At 41.1% G+C, this 26021-nt stretch overlaps 1 protein-coding gene across 4 annotated transcripts in view; it reads left to right on the top strand.

Moving 5' to 3' along the window:
* Positions 1 to 26021, top strand: part of kalrna (kalirin RhoGEF kinase a) — a 221492-nt gene that overhangs the window by 79610 nt on the left and 115861 nt on the right. For all 4 annotated transcript variants that reach the window (XM_065293264.1, XM_065293263.1, XM_065293262.1 and 1 more), the window contains exons 2-6: positions 949 to 1023; positions 1882 to 1996; positions 14633 to 14825; positions 15497 to 16009; positions 22754 to 22876. In XM_065293264.1, coding sequence (XP_065149336.1) covers positions 949 to 1023; positions 1882 to 1996; positions 14633 to 14825; positions 15497 to 16009; positions 22754 to 22876 — 1019 coding nt within the window. The remainder of the gene's footprint in view (positions 1 to 948; positions 1024 to 1881; positions 1997 to 14632; positions 14826 to 15496; positions 16010 to 22753; positions 22877 to 26021) is intronic.

Raw genomic sequence — 26021 nt, 5'->3', positions numbered from 1 at the left:
TTACTCCTTAGTATACAGTAAATACAGTACTTATAAACTAGTAATAAACTAATATTCTGTTCTGATCATACGCTAAAGCTTGTCACATTATTTTATGTCAATATCAAGGTTTGGCATTGCAGTATACTTCTAGTGTAACTGCATTTATGTAATATGGTTTAGGGTTAGGTTCAGGGCTTGTACCTAGTAAGTACAAAGGACGTACATGCAGAACAGGATGCAAAGTAAAGTGCTACCAATTCACATTAAACTCTTGTTTGTTTAGATGCTGTTATCCAAAGAGACGTACTGTGTGTTTCATCAATATGTGTGGTCCCTGAAATCAAACCCATGACCTTTGTGTCTATGAAGTGAGCTACAGGATTTCTGAACATGTCTGGCACTGCTGCATTTCAGAACACTGCTGTAGTTCAGGCTTTCAGTCACTGTTAAAGCTATTTTCATCGCTGTTAGATGATTGTAATCATCTGCTTTAGACTGATGTGATGCATAATCACTCATCTTCCTAAAGCAGCTCTTCCATCATCACGATCCTCACTGAATCTCTCTAATGAAGTTTTTCATCCTGATGGGGACACAGGGAGGAGCGCAGCAGTCGGCACTGTTTGATGTTTAATAATCCTATAGAAGAGTGTTTATACCTCCTTACTCATCTCTCCCTCACGCACTTTCTGGACATAAGATGTGTAGATACAGATGATGGTTTTATTGTTTACAAGTTGTATCACATCTTATTTGTAGAGAGATTTCTTCACAGCATTAACAGATAATGTCCATTATTTTTCAGTGTCTGTTTTTCTCATTTAGTGCTTACTACTGAATATGATGAGTCAAGATTACGCTTGTACAATGTACTTCCTGTAATGGATCAGATTGAGTAAATTGTGAAAATACAATGTGTCATAATGAGGTTACAGATAAAAGCATTTTCTCCATTTTCTTTCTCAGGGTCTTTCAGAAGTGAAGGCATTAAAGCATCTGACGTCCTTCCTGTGCTGAGGGAGAAAATAGCATTTGTATCAGGTGAGTGTGAGACCTCTGAGATGCTTTAAGTGTTTGGCAAGTGGACAAAAGACTCAATGTATATCATTCACATTTTAACCCTTAATGCAAAACCAAATGAAGGAAAAGCATTGCTGCTGCCAGATCTGAAATGACATTCAGCCAAAACTAGTTTAAGGTGTTTTAAAACATAAAACATTACAGATGATCAGTGTTTGTTTCGGTGCTTGTCCTGCATGGTATAAAAGTCAATAAATCCCATTTGGAAATGTGGTTGCAGTGTTGCATGGAGTTGTTTTGTTTCTCTGGGATGAACTCAGCCAGGTCCTCACCAGCGGGTAGTCCCACAAATGCCATTCTGGAACAACAAAAAATCAGATGTTCATATAAATCAGATGTTTTAAACTATAACGAAATTACAGCTCCTTTAGTGATGGTTTACAATTGTTTGCATGTGCCTGCATATCCGTCTCTGCATTTTCACATGCTCATCAATGGAAGTTGCTCATGAATGTTCTCAATGCAAATTCTGTTCTCTATTCAATACTCTTCTTGAAAAAGTAAGTATGTGGGATTTTTTGTAAGTCTACACTTTTAGAAAAGTGATAGCAGCATGGTTTGAGCATCATTCATGTCTTAAGCATGAATGTTTCAAAACACCACGCTTGCCTTAACAAACATTATTATATCATCTTCTAAACTCATTCAGGCCAAGAATGACGTTACATTACATGTATATAAAGCACAAGACTTTATGATGATATGCAGAGAAATGTTATCTTGGTAGACTGCATACTTTGAGATTTGAGAGAAGCAATTTGTCTATTTATTTTGAGCTTAAACATCTATGAGACCTCATGTTTTCTGGGCTGTTTACAGGAGGTCGCGATAAAAGAGGTGGTCCCATCTTGACCTTTCCCGCACGAAGTAACCATGATCGAATAAAACAGGAGGATCTGAGACGGCTTGTCACATACCTGTCCACTGTGCCCAGGTAAGCTTTATATTAATACTAGAGATGCACTGATCAATGGCCATAAATCAGAACCGGATGGTTTTTGTTCCCTAACATGCAATTGGACATTTGCTGTTATAGGAATGTGCCTCTGAAGGGAACTATCTCAGGAAAAGTCTTGTTGGCAATATCATTTCAGAATAATGCCTGCAAAAGCCCTGTTTATAAGCACACATGGCTGCTTTGTTTACAGGTGCATTACTAATTTACCGTATACATACATTTACTATCACGGTCCAGACATGAGATTTATGGATGCTAAGTTGTATTTTTCTTGTGTAAAACTACTTCCTGTTCTGTCCCTCCAATGTTTTGAAGGCCAATGAATCCCAGCAGTACTTCAAGAGGAATCATGCATTAAAGTTTATTATTAGTCTGCACTGTTTAACTTATTAAAGGATCACAGTGTAATACATTCCCAAAAACTGTAAAGACTCTGCCCTGCTCTGTTTCTCTTCAAGCCTCTTGGAGATAAGGTGAAGAACAAGAAGTTATGTGCACAAGGACAATATACATTTGCATAATGGTTAACTGTACATGTCACGGTTCACAGAGAGAGGAGACAATGAGTACGATAAAGTAACTTTAATAATATAAATAAACAGGTTTAATACAGGACACAGAACTTAACTTGGAATATACATAGACGAGATCCAACGAAAAGAAAGGAAGAACACAGGGCTTAAATAATAAATAAGATTAAATAAATAAAATAAAAAAATAAAATAAATTAAATTAAATTAAACATTATGTTAATACATTTGGCAGATACTTTTATCCAAAGTGACAGTGCAAAGTTATACATTTTATCAGTATGTACAGTATGTTCCCTGGGATCAAACCTATGACCTTTTGCTTTGCTAACGCAATGCTCTACCACTGAGCTACAGGAACACTAGTTTAAGTTGATTAATATCTTAATAATCTTCCTCAATAATACTCATTCTCTAATCTCAGTATATGACTTTTGATTTCAGACCTGAAAAGTCTGAGCTCAGTTTGTGACATTGTTAAAGAAATAGTTTACCCAAAATGAAAATTAATACACTACAGTTAACAAATGTCTTATGAAGCAAAGCAATGTTTTTTTATGTGGGGCCTTCAACCTGACCTCCACTCTGTCATGAACATGTGTACAGCTATAGTTTGTACAGTTTGATTAGTTTTTGATGTTTGGATGCACTATTTGGAGCTTTGAAAAATAGGGCACTATCCAGTGCCATTATAAAGCTGAAAAGAGACAGGATATTATTCAGTTTAACTGTGTTTTCTAAAACAGAAAGTCATCTACACCAAGCTTGGCTTAAGGATGAGTAAAATATGGGCTATTTTTCACATTGAGGTGAACTACAAATTAGCAGTTGTAGCCTAGTATAACAGTTGTAGTTTAGTGGTTAGAGAGTTGGGTTTGTAACCCGAGAGTTGCCGGTTTGAGTCTCATGGCTGGTGGGTTGCAACTGTGCCACAAAGCAAGCCACCCTACCCTTATTGCCCGGGCTGCCCACTGCTCCGGGTGTGTGTTCACTATTCACTGAGATGGGTTAAATGCATAGATCACAAGCTTTTCCCTTTCTATACCTATATCTGGGTCTTTCTCTCTGGAGAAATTAAGCAAAAGTTTCCAATTGGTCTCCTTTTAATTTCATTGCTGTCTAGGAGAAACAAATAAAATATTAAATATACCTTATATGTAGCCTAATATAAGGTGGTTGCCCCTTATTAGAAATGAAAATTTTCATTTAATAATGACAAATATCTGATTCGTCATGCTCTTAAGTGGGTATCCTGCAGTATAACATTTAAAATAAATATACAAAGCTGAAATCTTTTGTACTTCTACAGAAGCATGTGTCATTGCATAAGATCTCATTGAAGGTGCGCTTTCGGGTAGATGTTTTTAATTCATATGGAGCTCACTGGCTTGGAGATATTAAATAAATATTCAAAGTGTGTGAGCTAAACACTGAATAAAGAGGAACTTAATACCTAATTGACAAAAACTGAGCAAAAAAGAGAGAGAGAGAGAGCAGGGAAAAAGAGGCTTTCCCACAGGCTGTGATTTATCATCATTCAAACAGTGTTTTGATGTGTCGCTGTGCCCACAGGCCCCATGATCAGCTGCTTTCTAACACAAACCAGCTTTTGAAATGAGAAGATGAAACATGTTAGCTACCCTCATTTCATGACGTCATGTGGTTAATGAAAGTAGTCTCTGTCACATGCATGTGCATCTAGAAATAATCTCCCCGACCGTTTGTAGCTATATTTAAAAGGGTTTTTCCTCTTAGCTGTGGGCTTTTCCATTCCATCAGCCAAGATATATCCTCATTAGCAAGAACAAGAAGTTATCCACATCCATGATGGATATCTAAACATCCACTAAGCACGCAGCCCGACCCTGTGTGATTTCCACTCGGCAGCAGATCTTGCATCATCAGTGTGAGAACGGTGTAAAGCCGTACAGACTGCTGGTTTGGTGGGAAATCAATGAGTCCTAACCTCCCTTCAGGCCATGATTCATGTGCCTCTGTTCTCTGCACGGGCCAATGATACAGTGCTGGTGACACGCAACAGCTTTTAGATATATGTCGTAAGTAGCACAGGTATATTTGTAGCAACAGCCAACGGTACATCATATGGGTTCGAAATTGTCAATTTTTTATGCCAAAAATCACAAGGATAAGTAAAGATCATGTTCTGTAAGGGATAATGTAGAGGCAGCCGGTAGTTATTGGGAAATAAGCCCCGACAGTGTGATCAGGACCCGACGCGAAGCGGAGGGTCTTGTATCACACTGAAGGGGCTTATTTCCCGATAACTACCGGCTGCCTCTACATTATCCCGCTTATTACACGGCTACTTGCCACATAAGAAAAAAAACTGGACATGAATATGAATTTGAAACATTTTATTGGCATATTTGTTTTAAATTAACATTTTTATCCTTCCGCGAAACTTTGCACAGATGCATAAAATGATCGTAATACCTTATTAAGATCCTCTGCTTCATACTTGTCTGTCTCCATTTTTTCTCTTTTAGCCAGTCTTTGAGAAGTTTTAATCCCCATTCTGTATTTTTGTGTGTTGGCTTCGTAGCTGTCATGCTCTATTTTGTCAAGTTCAGTCTCAGTAAGCTCTCTGTGTCTTGTCGTGGTTGTCGAGTGTTTGTCACAAGATGGCGCCAAACAGACAGTAATCTTTATTGATCTTTATTGGCGCGGAGCGATTTTAATCGTGCAAGTAGTCCGGCTATGCGCTATTATTTTGGAGCGGTTATTATTTGAAAAGAACGAACCTGCAAATGTCTCAACTGACCAATCAGAATCAAGCATTCCAGAGAGCCGTGTAATAAATGAAGATATTCCTCAGATTCCAGATTTTTAAATAGTTGTTTCCCTGTTATAACGGTGTTACTTACAATAATTAAATATATAATACTGGTGGGCAACCAAGTTATTTAAAATATTTGAACTTTTTTTAAGTAACGCAATAGTTACTTTCCATGCTAATCAGTTTCTTTTATAATGATGTAACACAGTTACTAACTCAGTTACTATTTGTGAGAAGTTACTATAACTAATTACTTTTTAAAGTAACATTCCCAACACTTTTATCTCGTCCAGATATTGTCCAATCCTAACAAACCATTCTGTACATCAATGGAAAGCTTGTTTATTCAACTTTTAGATTATGTATATATTTCTAATTCACATATGTATGATCTCACATCAGTCTTTTTTTATTAAGGACTAGTTAAAATGAACAAGGGCAAATACAGATTAAATGGAGAAAAAAAGAAAGAAATGGTGACCAGTCAAAGCATGTCATGTGATTTATACATTTACCTTAAACATTCAAATAAACTTTAGCCTGAAGTCGTGGCATTGTTATAGTAAAGACTCACATGTTGAACATCATTCATTCTTTATTGTTGTTGAGTTGCCAAGAACATGAAAGTTGTGTTATTGTCATGTATCATTTTAAGTTGCTGTTAAATTACTCAGCATTGACAGCGTGAGTTTGGCAGTAGCTCGTTCAATCACAAGAATAATCTGTTAGATTTTACTGCTGTTGCTTTTGAGTCATTTCCAACTCAGACCTCAGAATGGCAGGAAATGAGAGGCTTATATGCGCCATTATGTAGTTTTTAATCACAGAGACTTTCTGTGATGTTCACTTTCTTCTTACTTTAAGGCGTACCGAGATCTGGGTGTTATTAATTTTGCTCTTATTCAACACTGGCTTCCAGCAATTCTTTTTATCCCTCAATCTCTGTGCGCTACTTCAAAAGAATGAGCACAAAGTTAAGCTTAGTTTTTTCTTCCTCTTTCTTAACCTGATGAGAAGAAATGCTTCAGACGTTGTCATGCTGTACAATGAGCAGAACGTCTCGGTTACGGATGTAACCCTCGTTCCCTGAGGGAGGGAACGGAGACGTCACGTCGTGACCGACGAATTGGGAATTGGGAACTCGCTTAGAGAGACCAATCTGCTTCGTATACTACTAAAACGCCAATGAACTTGGCATTGAGATATTTGCATAATGCTGGCGCCGCCCCGCCAGGTGCCTTTATAAGCAGCAGGTGCAAATAGGAAAATTAGCTTCTTTTCGCTGAGAAAGCCGGAAAGTGTGACCGGCCGTAACAGCAGGTGGCAGCACCTGTGGCGACGGGACGTGACGTCTCCGTTCCCTCCCTCAGGGAACGAGGGTTACATCCGTAACCGAGACGTTCCCTTTCAGTCGGTCACTACGACGTCACGTCGTGACCGACGAATTGGGAATCCCTATCAAAACGCCACTAGGGGCTGACCTCTTCCAGTGTCTGCGTAAAGCCCTCCGGTTCCACTTAAGGAGGAGGAGAATTAGGTTTTAAGGCAGAAGGCCGGGCACTAGATGTTCCTTTAACCCCACAGAAGTGCCAGCGACTGGGAAGCGCCCTACCTGAGCGGGATAGGAACGCTGCGGAAGCCACCACCCGTCTTAAGGGTTAATGGTGGGCGAAAGTCAACCGTAGTTGAGGTAAAAATGACAGCCGTGGCTGTGTAAGCAAAGCAGTGCTCTGCTAAGGGAAACGTGGGCTAGTAGGATTAACCCCACGGAAAAATACTCACAAAGGAACCCGGTGGGACACAATGTGGAGCCCGAGCCAGACACATAGGTTCGCGAGGATACAGCTAGTGAAAGGCTGACAGCCAATGCTCCGCAACAAAGGCTGCCAAGGCAGCGGAGGAAGAACAATTCAAACCATTACGCATTTTTGTTCTGAAGGCCTTCCATACTGACACAGTTATGAAGCATCAGTTGGAGGCTGCAAGCCGACCTGCGAGACTGCTCTCCGTGCTCCCCCTGGTGAGGAAAGAACACGAGAGGATACAGGCTCGATACGAACACTGTAAAATCTAGTGAACGTATTAGGTGTCGCCCAACCAGCAGCTCTACAGATGTCTGTTAGCAAGGAACCACGAGCTAAAGCCCAAGATGAGGCAACGCTCCGTGTGGAGTGCGCTCTCAAATCAAAGGGGCAAGGAATACCCTGAAGATTATAAGCCAGGGCGATAGTATCAACTATCCAATGAGACATCCTCTGCTTAGTGACAGCTTTCCCTTTCTGCTGGCCACCATAACAAACAAAGAGCTGGTCTGAGGTCCTGAGGCTTTGCGTGCGAACCACGTAGAGTCGCAGTGCGCGTACGGGGCACAACAAAAGCCATGGTTGGGTCTGCGTCCTCCGGGGGCAGCGCTTGCAAGCTCACCACCTTATCTCTGAAGGGAGTGGTGGGAACTTTGGGCACGTAGCCTGGTCTGGGTCTCAGTGAGACAGCAGGACCAAACTAAAAGCACGAATCGTCAACAGAGAATGCATGTAAATCCCCTACTCTTTTCATGGAGGCCAATGCTATCAGGGTCAGAGTTTTCATTGATAAAAACATCAGACTCGTAGACTGCAAAGGCTCAAAAGGGAGACCTGAAGGCTTCAGCACCATGGACAGGTCTCAGGCGAAAGAGGGAGGGCGCGAGGGGTTTAGCCTGCGAGCGCCTCTTAAAATGTAATAATTAAATCATGCTGGCCAACTGATCTGCCGTTGATAAGTGAGTGATAAGCAGAAATAGCGGCGATATCAACTTAAATGGAGGAGGGACAGCCTACCATCTAACCTATGTTAAAGATATAAAAGCACAATGTTAATGGGCATTCTCTGGGGTCCTCGCGTTTGCGAAGAGCACCGGGTGACGAAAAAGGTTTCATTAAGCGCGTAAGCCCGTCTTGTGGACGGTGCTCGAACCGCGTCGATGGTGTTAGATACCGCTTGCGATAAATCACCTAAACCTTGCGCGCGCTCAACGACCATACATGGAATCCCACAGGTCGGGGCGCGGGTGCCATAATGTGCCCCTTCCTTGAGAAAGAAGTCTTTCCTCAGGGGAAATCGTCAGGGAGGGGCTGTCGCGAGGAGCATTAACTCTGAAACCCAATTCCTGGTAGTCCAGTACGGGCGACTAATAAAAGGCTCTCCTCGTCCTGCCTGACTTTGCACAGTGTCTGCGCAATAAAGCTCACTGGAAGGAATGCGTATTTACGCACCCCCCGCGGCCAGCTGTGTGCCAACGCATCCACGCCGAGGCTGCCCTCGGTTAGTGAATAAAATAGGCGACAGTGGGTATCGTCCGGCGACGCAAACAGATCTATCTACGCACAACCGAACTTCTTCCAAATTAGCTGGACCGTCTGGGGGTGGAGTCGCCATTCGCCGGGGGCGCAGCTCGGGAAGCGCGTCTGCCGCTGTATTGAGCGTACCCGGGATGTAAATGGCACGAAGGGACCTCAGATGCTTCTGACTCCAAAGGAGGAGATGACGAGCGAGATGCGACAGGTGACGAGAGCGCAAAACCGCCTTAACGGTAAATAACGCAACAGTCGCAATGTTACTGGTGTCGGCTAATACATCCTTCCCTCGCATCTCCATAGCGGAGCGTACAAGTCCCAGATATACAGCGCACCGCTCGCAGCAGTTGGGGTGCTATGCACACCCCTGAGACTGCAAGCCCGTCATACGTGGCTGATCATCCCGTGCTGAGGGCATTGCAATATACAGAATGCCAGGAGACCCCTCAGGGGCACATCTTCTATCGGAAATGCCGGGTCTACCACGGGGAAAAATTGAGATGACACGCAGGTGTAATGTTTACACGGTGTATGTCGGTGTGCCACGCTCTCCTCGAGACTCGATCGTAAGCCAACGCTGAAGCGGTCTCATATGAAGCAGCTCGGGCGGATGTCACAGCCGCAGCATGCTGTCATATGTCCAGGAGCTTCTGAAATTGTTTCAGAGGGACCGCGTACTTCCCTCGAATTAAACCGAGGCAAGTCAGAACTGACTAGGTTGCGCGCTCTTATAAAACACGCCAATTAGTCGATCGAGTCTTATTTCCATACTGAGAAAAAGGATCCTCTGCACGGGGCAAAGTTGCTCTTTCCCAGTCGACCTGAAGACTTAAACGAGCGAGATGCCGAAGCATTAACTCTCTGTGTTCGCGCACGTCTGCTAAGAACGGGCTATTATAAGTCGACGTACATAAAAGCAGAATGCGAACAACGCTCTCTCTCTGATATTTTAATGCCGTGACTAGCACACGGAGACACGGAGAGAGAGAGACAGCTCGAATGGTGTACTCAGTATTAATATGCCCACCCACGACGCAGAGCGAAAAACGGTCTAAAGCGAGGGGAGATGGACACATAAAGTACACGTCTTACAGGTCTAAGGCTGCAAACCGATCTGAATATTGAAATACGAGCCTCGGCGTTATCATCCAAAAAGAACACCTTCGTAGAGCCGGTGCGTAAATCAAATCGATCGTAACCCGCCGCGTATTTTGGGTACTATGAGATACAGGCTGGAAAAACCCTATCATCATCATCATCTCGGTAAGAGGGACCGGCTCGAACATCCTTCGCCAACAGGATATCGACTTTTGCACGCAGTACATGTGCATCGGACGCTTTCACCACAGTGAAACGAAAGCCCGAATTTTGGGGAGTGCCGGATTCGTAACCGAGGCGGATCGTGCGTAAAACCCAACGAAACGGGCTGGGAACTGAAGCCAAGCACCCAGGCACCGTACGAGGAGAAATAACGACACTACCGAAGTACCCGCGGTGGGGCAGCGAAGCGAGACAGGTGGGACTGCCGGTGCGTCTGCTGTGACAGCATAAACATCTACAGTATGTGTGTGACACTGACCTGAGCCCGCTGAGGGTAACGGTCATCTGGTCTCCTCTACGGAGAGCGCAGACTCCGATGAGGGTGCTGGTGGTCCGGTCTCCTCAGCGGAGAGCTCGGACTCCTCAGGTCACCCGCTGGCGATAGAGGAGAGGTAGGGGAGCTGGTGAGTACCCGCTCACGGCTCTCTCGATCCTCCGGAGACCTAGAGAGGGAAGAGGAATGCACTCTTATGTGTGGTTAAGTGGGTACCGGCCGAACAGCCGGTGGAACATATGCAAACCAAGGATTTTCCACCCGACCCTCTATCGGGGGAAGGAGCTCCATCTCCTGAAGAGTGATCCTCTGCCAATCCGGGTCGCCCTTCACTGGCCACTTAAACTCCCGAATTTCACGGGAAGCGGCTAAGCGGGCGGGGCGAGCTGCTGACGACCGGTTCCCCTGCGCTGCCGAGATGGGGTCCGAGGAGGGGAACGGAGGTGGTCGCCGCAGGACGCCGACGGCGAGAGGCAGACTGAGGAGCCGGCGTGGTGGACCAAGGGCAGCTCTCTTCCGCCGGGGCATGACCTAAGAGATCGCCTCAGTCTGCGCAGCGGAGCTGTACGACTCCCCTGGCTCGCCGAAGAGGCCGGTCTGTGAGACAGGAGCATTCAAGTTGTTCTCGTCTGCGTCCGTCATGTCAGCCAGACACAGCCAAAGGTGGCGATCTTGAACCACTGTGGTGGACATCGCACGACTGAAGGTCGCGGGCTCCCTCGTAAATCCTTGTGAGCCTGCAGCAACGTTATTGCGTGCAGGGCCGAAGCCGCCTCTCCGGCATGCCTGATGGGCAGCGTCCGTGACCGGACAACTGTCTACAAACACGGGAGGGAAGGGTTGGGTGGTCCCTCCAGGAACGCATCCCGCTCTACTGAAGGGGTCCCCGCCCTTAGCGGCTCCGTTGGTGAGGGAGGTGAGGGGTGAAGCTGAACGGCCGGACGGCCGCAAATCACGTCAGCTCTTCGTGCCGTCGGGAAAGAAAGGCACAGGAGGAGAGGACCGAGAGGCCCGAGCAGCTCCGAAGTACCAATCATGTGGGCGGGACGGTTCGGGCGGAGAGGGGTTAACCTTTCCAACTCTACCGTCTCTGCCGCTCGCGGGCACGGCCGCCATCTCCGGAACGACTCTGCCTCGGAGGAAAAATGGACACCCCTCTGATGCTGCAGAAGTGACGGGACCAGAAGGAGGTCCAATGGATTCGGCAGACATCGTAGAACACGACTCTGCAGTCTCCACCGGAGCCTCAACCGGCTGAGGATGAGAAGGCCGGTAGGTGGAGGACGCATCCTCCGTCCTACTCAGCGTAGTGACGCGAAGGGCGCCCTGCGAGCGCTTGACAGCCGCACCATGGCGGCGTCAGCACTGCAAAGGCGCGGACAGCGTTCCCGTAGAAACGACAGTCGTCTCCGCAATCCAAGAGGTTTATGCTCTCACAGAGAGAACAGAAACTCTCCACGAACGCAGCCCCGGAGTGCTCGATGCCTGAGCACGAAGACAGCGCTCGTGACCGTCACTGGAACCCTTATACTTCTCGCATCCAAGATCGCACGGCGAAAAGCTATCCTGAAAAGGACGCTGATCTCCGCATATACGAGAGAGTGGCTGCCTTTAACAAGGCACAAAGCTCTCTCGTATCACTCTTTTAGGGAAATTCACTCAGATGCTTAGTTGATGAGCGCACAGGAAGGCAACGCACACACTAAACTCAAAACAATAAACAGATGTAGAGCCGTGGAATAAGCGAAGCGTCCGCTGTGATACTGCTAGTTCAACCAACTTCAGCAATCAAATCCCAACAGAGTAAAGTAGCTTCTCAGTAGCAGATAAAGCCGGCTTTCGAAGCGAAAAAGCTAATTTTCCTATTTGCACCTGCTGCTTATAAAGGCACCTGGCGGGGCGGCGCCAGCATTATGCAAATATCTCAATGCCAAGTTCATTGGCGTTTTAGTAGTATACGAAGCAGATTGGTCTCTCTAAGCGAGTTCCCAATTCCCAATTCGTCGGTCACGACGTGACGTCGTAGTGACCGACTGAAAGGGAACCAAGAATACAAGTACTGTAACAAGTGAAGTGAAATCACTTCTATTTTGACTGTTATGGGTAGTTTCCTAGACAGGGTTTAGATTAAGCCAAGACCTAGGCCTAGTTTATTAGTTAATTTAAGTACTTTTTTTACAAAAAAATAAAAAAATAATAATAATTACTTGTGTGCATCCTGAGACAAAGATATGTCAGTGCAAGCTGTTTTTAGTTAAGACAGCTAACATGTAGTCTGGGACTCGGCTTAAAGTCGCCATAAAATTGAAATTAAAAACTAAAATTTTAGGGGGGAATTTGTGGTATTTTTTTTACAAATGACTTATCTGTGTGCTTCATTATAAAAAAAACATATGTGCTCTCATAATCTTTAATCAAAAACGTTAATCTCCTCCCCTCCTCGAAATGATCTTTCTACTTTCGGTCATGAGAGATGACTCTATGGGGGGCCAGGGAAAAGATCGCAGCAATTAGCGTTAGAAACATGACCCAACTTTGAACAATCCAATTAGATCTCAATAGACGAATTCAAAGACCGCCCTACCTTTTTTCTCATTTCAGAAGCCGTTTCAGTTGGATATACAGTAGTGATGCACGGGTCGTCTCGTAGGGCCCCGAAGGTAACCCGCGGGTCGGGTTGGGGCGAGAAAAGAAATTGCAACTTTATTGCGGGGCAGGTTGGGGCCGGGTCATTAAAAACTAAATAAAAAACATTTATGTTGCATCCAATTCCCTACGTAAAAAAATGGGGGGGGCATACAAACTTGAAATTAAACTTTTACTGGTAATGCAGGTCTGTAAATAGCCGTTTATCAGGTGATAAATATCATTACTGCTTAGCTAAAATGCTGAAAATGTTACTGTTGAAGTCAACTAAATCATGAAATAAATTTACTATGAATGTGTAAATCTGAGTATAATTTGGGTTTATTATCAGTAATGAACTAATCATGGTAATCATTCACACACACTCACAAACACACCAGAGTTTGCGTTAGACTATTTCATTCCAAAATCCTGACAGTCAATTATCCGTCATTTCATGTTTTAATGATAAGAATTGTTTTCGTTCACCTGTTCATTTCTAATCATGAACTTACAAGACGAGCATTCAAGTTCAAATGTGTTTATTTTTGTGAAAAGAACAGATGATGAACAGAGACTGTGGATCGCTTTACATGTTTAACATCACATTAAGCAGATTAATGAGTTATTTTTTTCTCGCAGTGACAGACAGCTGAGGCGATAAAACACACAAACTTTATGCTGAACAGGCAAATATGAACAAATCACAAAATTCTATTGCGCTTAAAATAGCAACAGGCGTGTAAAAATCTGAATTGAATTAAACACTGTGTATCTGAAACCATCTTGTGTAATAAACGCATGAAGACAGATAAATGCAGACTCTTGTCATTAGATTTTGTGTTTTTACCTCAGATAGACAACGCAGTTTTACTTCTGTTCTGGAGCAAATGGACTGAACTTACAGTAAAGGCGGGGTGCATGATTTTTGAAAAACACTTTAGGAAAGGGAGTCGGGCCGAGTACCAAAACACACTTGTAGCCAATCATCAGTAAGGGGCGTGTCTACTAACTGACATCTTTGCCTGGGTTGCGTATGTGTGAGGTGGGTATATATTTAAAAAAAGGTCTAGATTCTATTGGGATTGAATCTAGGTAAAACCTAGACCTAAACAAATCTAGGTTTGTTTAGGTGATTTCAAATATCATCAATGGCTTTCAGAGATCATGCACCCCACCTTTAACTTCCATAAACTTGTTTGTTTAATGGTCTGGCTAGTGGCTAAACTGAACTCTGAAACAAATACCTCGTTGACAATAAAAAAAATTGGTTTCCTAAAGACGAGTGGAGATGGTGATCATGTTTCACCGCTATGTGAAGGGAGGTTTGGAAGCCAATCTGTAGTTAAAATCGTATACATTATATACAGTAGTACACATTTTACACAGTAACGTGTTGTTTTAGATACACTCTGGCTATGAAATGAACTATGGTAATCTACTTGTGGTTTATGTTGCTTGTTATCAGAACGAAACTACTCTCTGTTGTTATTGATTCTTTGTGTAAGTTTACCGAAAGTTATGTGTTCCACAAAAGACATTTTAAAGATAAGTTGTTACTACTGAACCTTCTATTCATCAAAATATCATCTGTATCTGATCTGTGTATATAAAGTATTTGGCACAGTCACATTAGGCTATATAATAGTTATGTTGCAGTTTGCTAATATCTTCTTCCGTATTCATTTGTGAATGTTTGTTGAAATATGCCTTTTTTTCTCTTTCTGCCAGTGAGGATGTGTGTAAGAGAGGTTTCACTGTGATCCTTGATATGCGTGGCTCTAAGTGGGATCTGATTAAGCCGTTATTGAAGACCCTACAAGAAGCTTTTCCTGTTGAGATCTGCGTAGCTCTCATCATCAAACCAGACAACTTCTGGCAAAAACAGAAGACCAACTTTGGCAGTGCCAAGTTCACCTTTGAGGTATAAATTCTGTTTCATATTATATAAATGATCAATTAAGGGGTAATGTATAGGCAGCTGGTTGTTATCGCAGAAATAAGTACCTGACACGAAGTCTGTACATTATTCCACTTATTACACGGCTATTTACCTCATAAGTAGGGAACATTAAATATTAACTTAAAATATTTTATTAGCTCATTTTTAATGAATACAGACCTTCCGCAAGGATTTAATATAATTTAAATGTCATGAACACACTATTTGGTTTAATCGTTTGTAATATAATGTCATATATGTTATTAAAATACACATTTATATTTAATTTTTGTGTAATATTAAACTGCACCTTTCATAATGATTTGCCCCATTTATTTGCTTTGAGCGGTTGTTATCTGTGAATTACAAACCTGTAAATGTCGCAACTGGCCAATCAGAATCTAGCATTCCAATGAGCCGTGTAATAAGGCAATTTAATGGCCGCACAGTGCAAAGATTTTATGTTCTTGTACGAGCAGTATTTTCTGCGTGCCATAATTGTTACCCAACTTGATTTTGATCTTCATTACAGTCTGTAGTGTGTGAGTATTAAAAAGGGTCTGTGTGTTCAGCCACACTTCATTTATCCATGGCTCACATCATCAAACAATCATTAAATTGACTCACATCTGTTTTCTCCCTCTCACTGACAGACAAGCATGGTGTCTGTGGAGGGTTTGGCCAAACTTGTGGACCCATCTCAGTTAACAGAAGACTTTGAAGGCTCTCTGGAGTATAACCACGATGAATGGATTGAGCTCCGAGTGGCTCTTGAGGAGTTTCTGGCCAGCGCTGTTCACCTCCTCTCGCGTCTGGAGGACCTGCAGGAGATCTTGGCCAAGAAGGAGTTCCCAGTGGATGTGGAGGGCTCAAGGAGGCTTATCGATGAGCACACTCAGCTGAAGAAGAAGGTTATGAAGGCTCCCGTGGAAGAGCTGGACCATGAAGGTCAGAGACTCTTGCAGTGCATTCGTTCCAGTGATGGTTTCTCAGGGAGGAACTGTATCTCTGGAGGTGCCGACTTTCAGAGTTTAGTTCCAAAGATCGCCAGTCTGCTGGATAAATTACACAGCACCAGACAGCACCTGCACCAGATGTGGCACCTGAGGAAAATGAAGCTGGACCAATGTTTTCAGCTTAGACTGTTTGAACAGGATGCAGAGAAGGTGAGTGTTGACAGTCACGCATTACATATGTGAAATGCACATTTGCAGACCGTTTTAAATTATAAACTGTATGGGTGTAATGATACATCGATATGGATCGATACATTAATTATATTTCTAACGATATGATGCATTGATGACACATATAAAACATTGATATAAGGAACCTTTATTTTGACACTCTCCACGTCCTCATTCCTTGAGGTAACATCCATCTAGTGATCATTTTTAACGCTATCTCATGAGAATTCGTACATATTTTATGAGTTGGCTAATTATTATGAATTCATACAACCACATTCGTAAGTCTTTGTACGATTTGCTTTGACCCCTGTGTTGTTGGGGTTAGGTGCGGGGTTAGGGGTTTTGTTGTTGTTCTTTTCATGAGAATCGTAGGTTTTTGCACGATAAACTTTGTATGAATTCATATGAATTAGACAACTCATAAAATATGTACGAATTCTCATGAGATCAGGCTGCCATTTTTGTTTATTTTCATCTGCTAGTGTCAGCAAGTGAATGCGATGCAGCAACAAAGCAGTTGTAGCAGCAAAAACACAGCAAAAGAAACAGAAGACAGGCGTGTGTTTAGCATTGCATGTGATATTGTCCATGCAAAATTCAGGGTCTTCTCTCCTGAACAGGTTGATCAGTTAATTATTTTATTTATTATTTAACTATAAACTGCAATTTTAAACTGCATTAAAACTGTTGAGGTACACTCAAGTCCACTATATGGGGAAAAATCCTGGAATGTTTTCCTCAAAAAACTAAACTTAAAACTGAACAAAGGAAGACATAAACATTTTAGATGACATGGGGGCGAGTAAATTATCACGATTTTTTCCTGAAAATATTCCTTAACATCAATTTCCAAACAAAAAACATTGCATTATAAAACTTGGTGGAGCGGTAGTGGAGCGCTCTTGGAACGAGAATAAACTCAGATCCAAACCGCTCCTTGCTCAGGTTTAAATCGTCGCCCCCTCCTCTATCCACTCCCGCTCTTTCTTAGGCATGACGTGCCAATATTAATTAACACATGATCACATTTACATATCAATGAGTCTCAGTGGGGGATCAGAATTAGCAGTCATGGTGGGGTAATATGGTTGAAATAAGATAAATGCTGTTATTTCTGAAAACTAGGAGATCTACTGATAAGCGCAGAATGTGGAAAGTAACAAAGCTTGTGCTGTGCATGTGAATTATTTTGGAATTCGGTCACAATGTAATGCAGCTTTGCAAAGAGGCTGTTATTAAAGAATGCAGCTGTTAACTATATTGAATCTGATTGCATCTCATTGTAACTCATTTCACATGCAAATAGTCTAATTTAAATAAAAGTCTCAAAGGCAATTCTGTTTAATTCTGCGGATCAGAGAAAAGGTTAAAACAAACTAAATTGGGAATGTTTTTGGCCCACAAACAATAAGCAAAACTAAAAAAGGAGATGAAAATTCAGGATAAGAAGTCAGTCAGCAATCATGCGTAAAAACCAAACAATACAAAAAATAAAAAACAGGAACCAGGATTTTCAGGTGGTTGCTAGGCTGTTATTGGTGTCTACTGCGCCGCCTTCTATACAAAAATTAGTAACCCCTTTTTGTGGGCAGTTAGTAGTAATGCTTGCCTAAACAAACACCATTAAAAATAATGATATTGATAATTACAACTTTAATAAGTGCAATGCATTCCAACACAATAAAGATGGCAACAAATTTGATGTGTTGTTCTCTTTAAGAAAGTGACCTCACATTAACTACACCTGCTTTATGATAATAGGGGTTAGAGATAAATCTTCAAACATAAGGTGGAGAGCCGGAGGGGCGCTCACAAGGGCCGTCTGATGCCGAGCACACATAAGTGCTTTGTTCTGATAATTTCATTTCGTTCAGTGCGCAGGCGTTTATTTTTAGCCACAGCTCACACAACCTTTCACTGGTCGGTGCTGAACATGATTGAAAATCGTTTGTGCCAGTCCTCCTCGTGTCAAAGGGCAACAGCGAGCCGTCATTCAGCTAATTAATACCTCTGTCCAACTTCTCTCAAACCGAAGCCCAGACCTATTAGATTAAACCGTCCATTTAATGTAATAGGAATGCATGCAGACAACTAGATTATCAATTATGCTGTCTCTCAGCTCTTATCTTGATTAAGTGCTATTCATTTGCTGTTGTAATGAAGTATTTATTTAGGATAGTTATTCTGTATGCAGGGATAAATTGTTTATAATGCAGTGCTAGCCATAGTGATGAATTTTAATGATTTGGGTTTTTGTATATTTGTGTATTATTCATAATGTTGCATTTTTATAATTTAATTAAAGCATCTTTATGAATTCATTTGTGCAATATATATTTTTCTAAAGCTTTGAAGTAAAAACATAACTCTCACAGGGATATTTGTAGTAATAGCCAACAATACGTTGTAGTGGTGAAAATTATTGTTTTTTTATGCCAATAATCATTAGGATATTAAGTAAAGATCATGTTCCATGAAGATATTGGGTATATTTTTTACCATAAATATATAAAACATTTATTTATGATTGGTAGGATGTATGGCTAAGATCTTTATAAAGCCGTGCTCAACAAAATCTTTTTACCAATTAAAATAAAGAGAACCATTAAACCAAAATCTTTTTTGATATTTAGTATTTAGTACTTACAGGCAAGTGTGGGTTAATGACAGTTGCATGATTTTTGAAAAAACGCTTTGGAAAAGGGAGTCGGGTTGAGTACCAAAATACACTTGTAGCCAATAAGCAGTAAGGGGCGTGTCTACTAACCGACTAGGGATGGCGAAAACGAAAAATTTTCTTGACCGGCCACCGAGCCTCATTAGCCGGTTGAAACCGGTTAACCGATAGGCCTATTAGTTTAAAATATGCTATGCTATTTAAAATAACAGCCATTTCTAGGTATGTGACAAAATGACGTAATACGCACGAGCGCTTTGTTCCCACGGCTGTGTTCCCAGCAGGTATTCAGCGCCAGACACGTTGGTGACTTAGGAAATCTGTCATATCTTTGCTTTGTGAATACCTCTAAAGCCCATATACTAGTGACATAAATTACTTCCTCACGTTGATTCTCACGTTCGAATTTCCAAGACAGCTGTCGTAAGAAGAAAGTTATAAGCGAAGCAAAATTTCTCTCGTGTTTGACATTTAAATCCTCTATGAAGGCGAGTATTTTTTTGTTTCAAACCAAATTCTTTTGATAGAATATACATTTAACTTGAATTAGGTGAAGTTTGGGATTGATTGTAACATTCGCATGTGCTTTTTTAAGATCCGCAAGTGACGTTGTTGTCAAAAGCAGAATCGCCCATTCAATCATATTGTCTTCCAAAACTTCTCCGTTTTCATCAATCCGTGGTGCAGTATTTTTCAAAGTAATCATACAGAACGAAGGATTAGACTCTCTAGATTACATTATTGGCATAATTTTGTCAAACATATAAATAAATACATGCATGCAACATGCATGCATTTATTGATTTATGAATGATAAATAATATAATCATCAATTAATGTATTAATAATATCTGACCATTTAAATTGCTCGCCAGCATTATTAGTCAATTAAGAAATATTAAAGAAACAATTAAATGTTTCTTTAATATATAAAAATACAGCAATTTTATTTGAGAGGGCTTTGATTTCATATGGAAAGATATGCGTGGATTGATGCTCTGGGTTTCATTAATTAGTGGTTAATCAAAAATAATAACATTTTTATATATCTTTTAAAAAGATGTCATCTTAATCTTGTTGGGCTTTTAATTACCTACAATGTGGTGTTTGAATTATGCAAATAGACCAAGAAATGAGGAAGTAATGATATTTTAAAGTGTTTGGTCAAGCGGAAGAGGTCACAGTTTTTCATAGTTTTATTGTTTTAATTGGGTACAAAAATGCCACCTAATTTTCGAGATAAAAAATTCCATAACTTTCTTAATAATTATCCGCTTTTAATAATTTAAAAACCATGTTAAAGTTCTTTTTATTATCTATCATATGGTTATAATTATATATGAATTTTCTAGTATTTATATTTTTTTGTCACATACCTACCATTTCGAGCCGCGCCTGCAATTTCGCAACTTGCATCTCTCTGCGCTCTGCCTCCGGCTCACACACACACACACACACAGACCTCACAACACTTTTTAAATCCCCTACAGCGCGAAACATAAGTCCCGCAAACGCGGCGCCGTGCTTAGTTTCGAAATAGTTTAGGTACTAGGTGATCGCGTTGAACTTGAAAATAAAGGCGTTTGTGAAGCTCATTTGAAAATTGCCGCGGCTCATTTAAGAAAATGACAGCTCAGAAGAGACTGCGCTTTAGTTTGGGGTAGTAATAATAAAGACATAGGATGATCATCATCACCTTTTCTGTTACCACTGAAATATAGATGTAATGTATTTCCAAATCTAAACCCATCTTATGCGGAATGTTGCCTAATAGACTGCAACACGATAAAACCAATGGATTAAACGGACACCTTCAGAATGTGTAAAAGACGCACCGGCCAAAGCAGGTCTCGCACTGTTTTTGTTCTAGAACAAATGCAGCAAAGATATTTAATGCTTGTATGAGGCATTTAGGCCTACGCTGAGTTTTATTTATTTATGGTGAGGTGTGTTCTAATTAACAATGCAATGCAAGTGAACGCGCCGTGCCGGCGCCTTCATGCACGGACCGGTAATTATATACTCTGCTATATTTGCTTTTTATTTATTAAATACATGCATTTGGTTGATGAAACATTTATTAAAATTAAGATACAATTTATACAAAACGAAATTCACTTTAAAGAAATGCTTTCTACAAAGCAAAACTTAATAAAGTGGTAAAAATCATGGCTGAGGATTTACAGAAACAAAACTTACTCTGCACTTTACTGTTAGCCTAAAATACATAAATGTTAATAATTTGGAACACAACCAGGAGAGACTTTGATTTTAATTATTTTATTGCTGTATTTTATTTACTATTCGAATAAAGGAATTTATCAAAAAATAGCCTGTAGCATTTACTTTTCGTTTGCATGCGAAACCAAACGCAGTGACCTCGCGCCAAATGTTTTTTTATTGGTTTATAAAGTACAAACAGACCAGTTATGAAAAACTGAGTGTGAGGGATTTGTTCACTTCACACAAAATGATCTTGGAAAGAAAGAGATGACTAACTGTAGTAGGGTTTAGTACACTGTCTATAATAGCCTAATTTACAGATCCCTTTTTTTAACCGACAACCGACAACTTTGACCGGTTAACGTTGATACGGTCAACCATCGGTCAAACGGTCATCGGTTAACATCCCTATAACCGACAATGTTGGCTGGGTTGCATATGTGTGGGGTGGGTCTATCAAAAGAAGGTCCAGATTCTATTGGGGTAGGGGCGTGTTTGTTTAGGTGATTTCAAATGTCAACATTAGCTTTCAGAGATCATGCACCCTAGCCTGGTAATAACATCCTCTGCAATTTTGCTTCGCCTCATAGACAGAGTCTGGCTGGGCATAATTGACAATCGTTTTCCTTCTAGTGGGAGGGGCTTGTCTGAAGTTTAAAATCATTGGTCTAGACGTAAGCCAATCACACAACGTTTGGTTATGATGTGCGTTATGTGCCGGCTCAGCCGCATGGAATTTCTGCTGTAAAATACACGTATGATGTGAAAACAAAGCCATCGAGCGAAATACCGAAGTTAACATGGCTGTGAACGACTTTTGCAGATTATGTAAAGTAAATCGGACCAGAGCTAGGTAAACACTATCCTTACGGTGTCTTTCCACTCACGTCTAAGTGGAGGAACGCCCCTCTCTCCTCTCAAACTCTTCCACCAGACAGCCATGACCACATGTAAATTAAATCTTCCTACCTTATTTTCTTTAACCACGCGTCCTCCACCATTAACTGTGAACAATGAAATTCCCTTCCATGATTTCTCGATCGTTGTGCACGTCAAGCTGTGCTGCACACAGTTTCTCTCTGACGATCGGTAATAGTTGATGAATTAAACTTTTCCCACCGACGGGAGTGGGGCAACAACATAATCTCCATTCAAAATGTTTAACAAACACTCTTCTTGTTCGAGCTTAAGTTGGCAAGTGCCGGTTCTCCAGAACAAAGTGAATAGCTTTCTGTGCCTCCATGTCCACAACCGTACATTCGGCGCTGCCGCTTAGTGTCTACGTCACGGCTCTCAGTCCGCCCTTTGTTCGTTGATTTGACGGCCGTCTCGATGCCGGAGAAAACGGTTTTAATGGGAGGTATCTCAGACTGAGTACAGTAGTGTAAGGAAATTAAGCGGAAGTACGAAGTCTGACGTAGTCAGGCTACATGCACCCTGCCTTCAAACCAAAGCATTGCATACCGTACGCATTAACTACTGGGTACATTCACCAGTACGTCCTCAGTAACTGCATGCAAACAGGACTGTAAAATAAAGTGTTTTGCCTGTAAGTACTAAATACTTTTATTGTACATTAATTTGTAAGTACAGTAATTCTTCTCATTAGTTACAGTATACCTACACTATATGTATCTGGTATTACCCAAAACTTATCTAGAGTGTTACATAATAACGACCAAGTATGTACTGTACTGGTAAGTAAAGTAATGATACCATTTAATTACCATGTAGATGCTCAAAAGTAAGTACCGCACATTTATCTGTAAATAAAGTGCTACGAATGACTTCTTGCTGACATATCTCTTTTTTGTCTATAGATGTTTGACTGGATCAGTCACAATAAGGAGTTGTTTCTTCAAAGTCACACAGAGATTGGTGTGAGCTACCAGCACGCTGTTGAACTACAGACCCAACACAACCACTTCGCCATGAACTCCATGGTACGCCAACCTACGATGATGCACACATTGTCTGATCTTATCTCAATCATTATTGCAGGTCAATATATAGATTAAGTGGATTTGTGGTCAAATGATTTAAGCATGGTGGGCCGTGATGTGGAAGCGTGTTGTGTTTGGAAGCATAAACCTCATTCACACAGCACTTTGGTCCTAGGAAATTTCCAGAAAATTGGCAGAGAGACTTCTGTGTGAACGCAAACACGTCCTGTAAATGTTCTGGGATAACTCCCGTGGACCTAGTAACATTGCTGTAACATTCACGGAAAGCATTGTATGTGAACAAGAGGCAGAAATAATGCCATAAGGGGTGTTCACCACGAGAAATGTCTGCAAACTGGACTAAGGCAGAGATCAGGGAGCTCTTCACTATCTGTGCTGAAGCTAAGATCATTCACCAGCATGACAGAACAGCGCATCACACACTCCTTTTAATCTTGCCATAAACTAAAATATTATGCGCAATGGTTTCTTGAGATAGAGAAAACAATAATTAGCAAACTTTGGGCGCTGTGGAAAAAAACTACTCAGTGCAGGACTTTAAATACGTCCCGTTTACGGGATCTTTATGGTATGTGTGTGAATGCATGCACAGATTCCAACCAAAAATCTAACAATTCCGGACAAATCGTGTGTTTTCCATAATCTCTGTGGGAAAAGGGCTATAGTGTATCAGCTGAACCAGGTTCCCACCAGCTTAGATCAATTCAAGTCAAAGTTGGTTGACCATGTACTGTACCCTTGTGTTGTTCAAATCATCTATGGCTTACTTTGTTCTTCGAAACCCGTGAATTATTATAAATGTCCTTATAACAACATTGTATAATGCTTGAGTATTTTTAAGCTTCAAAAGAACACAAAAGCTTCATAGAATTATGCCACTTGACTGAAAATATGATGTGCCATTTTTCTTCCTGTGCTTACATAAATGGATTAATTAGGTTAGAAAATGCTCACCAAAGTTGCAGTTAGTGAACACGCTAAATGAAAGGTTAGGTTGTCAACTATAGAGTATAAAGGTATGTGGTGATTCCACGGTTGTGTACTGTAGATGCATATAAGTGTATTTGAGTGTCTACATGCGGTTTGGTTGGTTGTACAGGCGCACAGTGGGCGAGTTATTAACCTCATCACATTTCCATAACCCCTGCAGACCCTCAACTACCCCGAATATCTGCGTCTACAGCTCACAATTCAGATGCACAGTGATTTGAGTAACACACGCAACACACACTTACAGATGTTAATTCATCCTCCTGTTCTTTATCTCAGCATGAGTTCTGCTTTATACCTCATTACGCTTAGATTCTTATTGCAGACACATCTTTAAGCTGATCTGGTTAACTAGACGGATGGGAAGACAGCAGGCTACTGAATATGTGTGAATGAGTCTTTCTATCTGGGAAGATACATGGAGCTCATTTATAACAACTACTACATTACCTCTCAGATTCTGCTATTAAATCTTGATTTTATTGTTAAGGTGGTTGTTTGCTGTATGTGCAACAACTACAAGATCAGAAATTTTTCTTCAGAATGGATAGATCTGACTTTAAAATCTTAGATGTTAAGCATAAAAGCGATCGTAAAATGCTGATAAATGAATGCCTGTGCCCACACCTTTTATATTAATGTTTCAAGTTTGCCATCTTGCATGCAGGCAACTACACTGCCTATAGTCAAAGATATTGAATATAACAAGATTGAGCACTGTGTACCTGTGCACATGTGCCATAGCTAAAACGACCTTGAAAACAAAGTTATTTTAACACATTTTGAGCTTAAGAAACAAAAATTTTAGTAGAGGTGATGTCAGGTTTAATTGTTTGTTAGAAATATGTTGCTTAATTGTGATTTTAGCACATAATTTTATAGATATTTAGCTGTTCCCATTCAAAAATATACTGTAAGGCTTTAGTCTCACATGACTGAAATACTTGCCTGGTGGCACTGAAAACATGGCCGCCTAGTTACTCCACTTCTCTAAAGAGACCTTGTTTCAGTTGACTAATAAACCATTACTTAATAATAAAATATATTGATTGCTGTTATTACCGAGGGACAACCTTCTGATCTCTCTGATGAAGCCAAAACAGAAGTGATTTAAACTGCAATTCATCGACTGGCTGCTAGCGGCTGGCTCCAAAATTGAGTACATTTCTGTAGACCCCCATTTTAAAATGCCCAATTTACAGCAGAAAATAATGTGTTTACAGCCTGTTACAAAAAGTGATTTTGGTCTAAATGCAATTCAATTTTATTTATATAGTGCTTTTCACAATTGTTAATTGTTTCAAGGCAGCTTTACATGAATAGATGTAGGGGAAAACACAAAATATCTATAGATAATATAAGAAGTACAATACAGCGGCTAAGAATAAACCGTACAAGCGAGCATAGTAATAATGTAACATATACAGGAAAGTGCTAAGTTAAGCCAATGTTGGCTGACTCTCCAGGGGATGAAAAAAAAAGGAGAAAAAAACCCTAGGAGAAAAACCCTGTGGCAAAACTCCTATATATATATATATATATATATATATATATATATATATAAACACGATAGGGATATAAAACGGGGAAGCGGATTAAATTGGTTCGCGCATGGGCTGGGCATCACGTTGAAGGACAGCCAATAGATCAGTGGTGTGTTGACCTTCACAGCAGCAGGAACTGGGTCTGTTTGTCTCATTGTCCTCGGTGTCGAGGACCGGACAGGGAGAGAAAAACAGAATTCTATTAGCGTAAGGGCCGTTCACATGCAATGCAAGTGTCACACAGTATTGTGTGTTCAAAATCCGCTCGTTTCCAGACAGGCTAACTATTGCAGCATAAGTATATTACCCAGATGAGGTATGTGAATGCTTTGTTCTGGACAAACTAACTATTGTGGGATAAGTACATTTACTGGACATTTTATGTGAATGCTTTGTTAAAGAAGAAAGTCTTAAAGTCGCCATGAAACGGAAGTAGCGATTGCCTTATTTTCCCCGTGGTGACGTATTTCCGAATGAAAAGGCTTTTGAGATGAAATAAGGCAGGGCTGGATTTGAATTTGTCCATCGAGATCTGATTGGATCGTTTGAAGTTGGGTCGTGTTGCTAATTGCTAATTGCTGCGATCTTCT

The sequence above is a fragment of the Paramisgurnus dabryanus genome, chromosome 15 (assembly GCF_030506205.2).
Source record: "Paramisgurnus dabryanus chromosome 15, PD_genome_1.1, whole genome shotgun sequence".
Classification (NCBI taxonomy): Eukaryota; Metazoa; Chordata; class Actinopteri; order Cypriniformes; family Cobitidae; genus Paramisgurnus; species Paramisgurnus dabryanus.
Note: the sequence above shows the minus strand (reverse complement) of the source record. Positions and strands in the feature narration are given on the sequence as shown.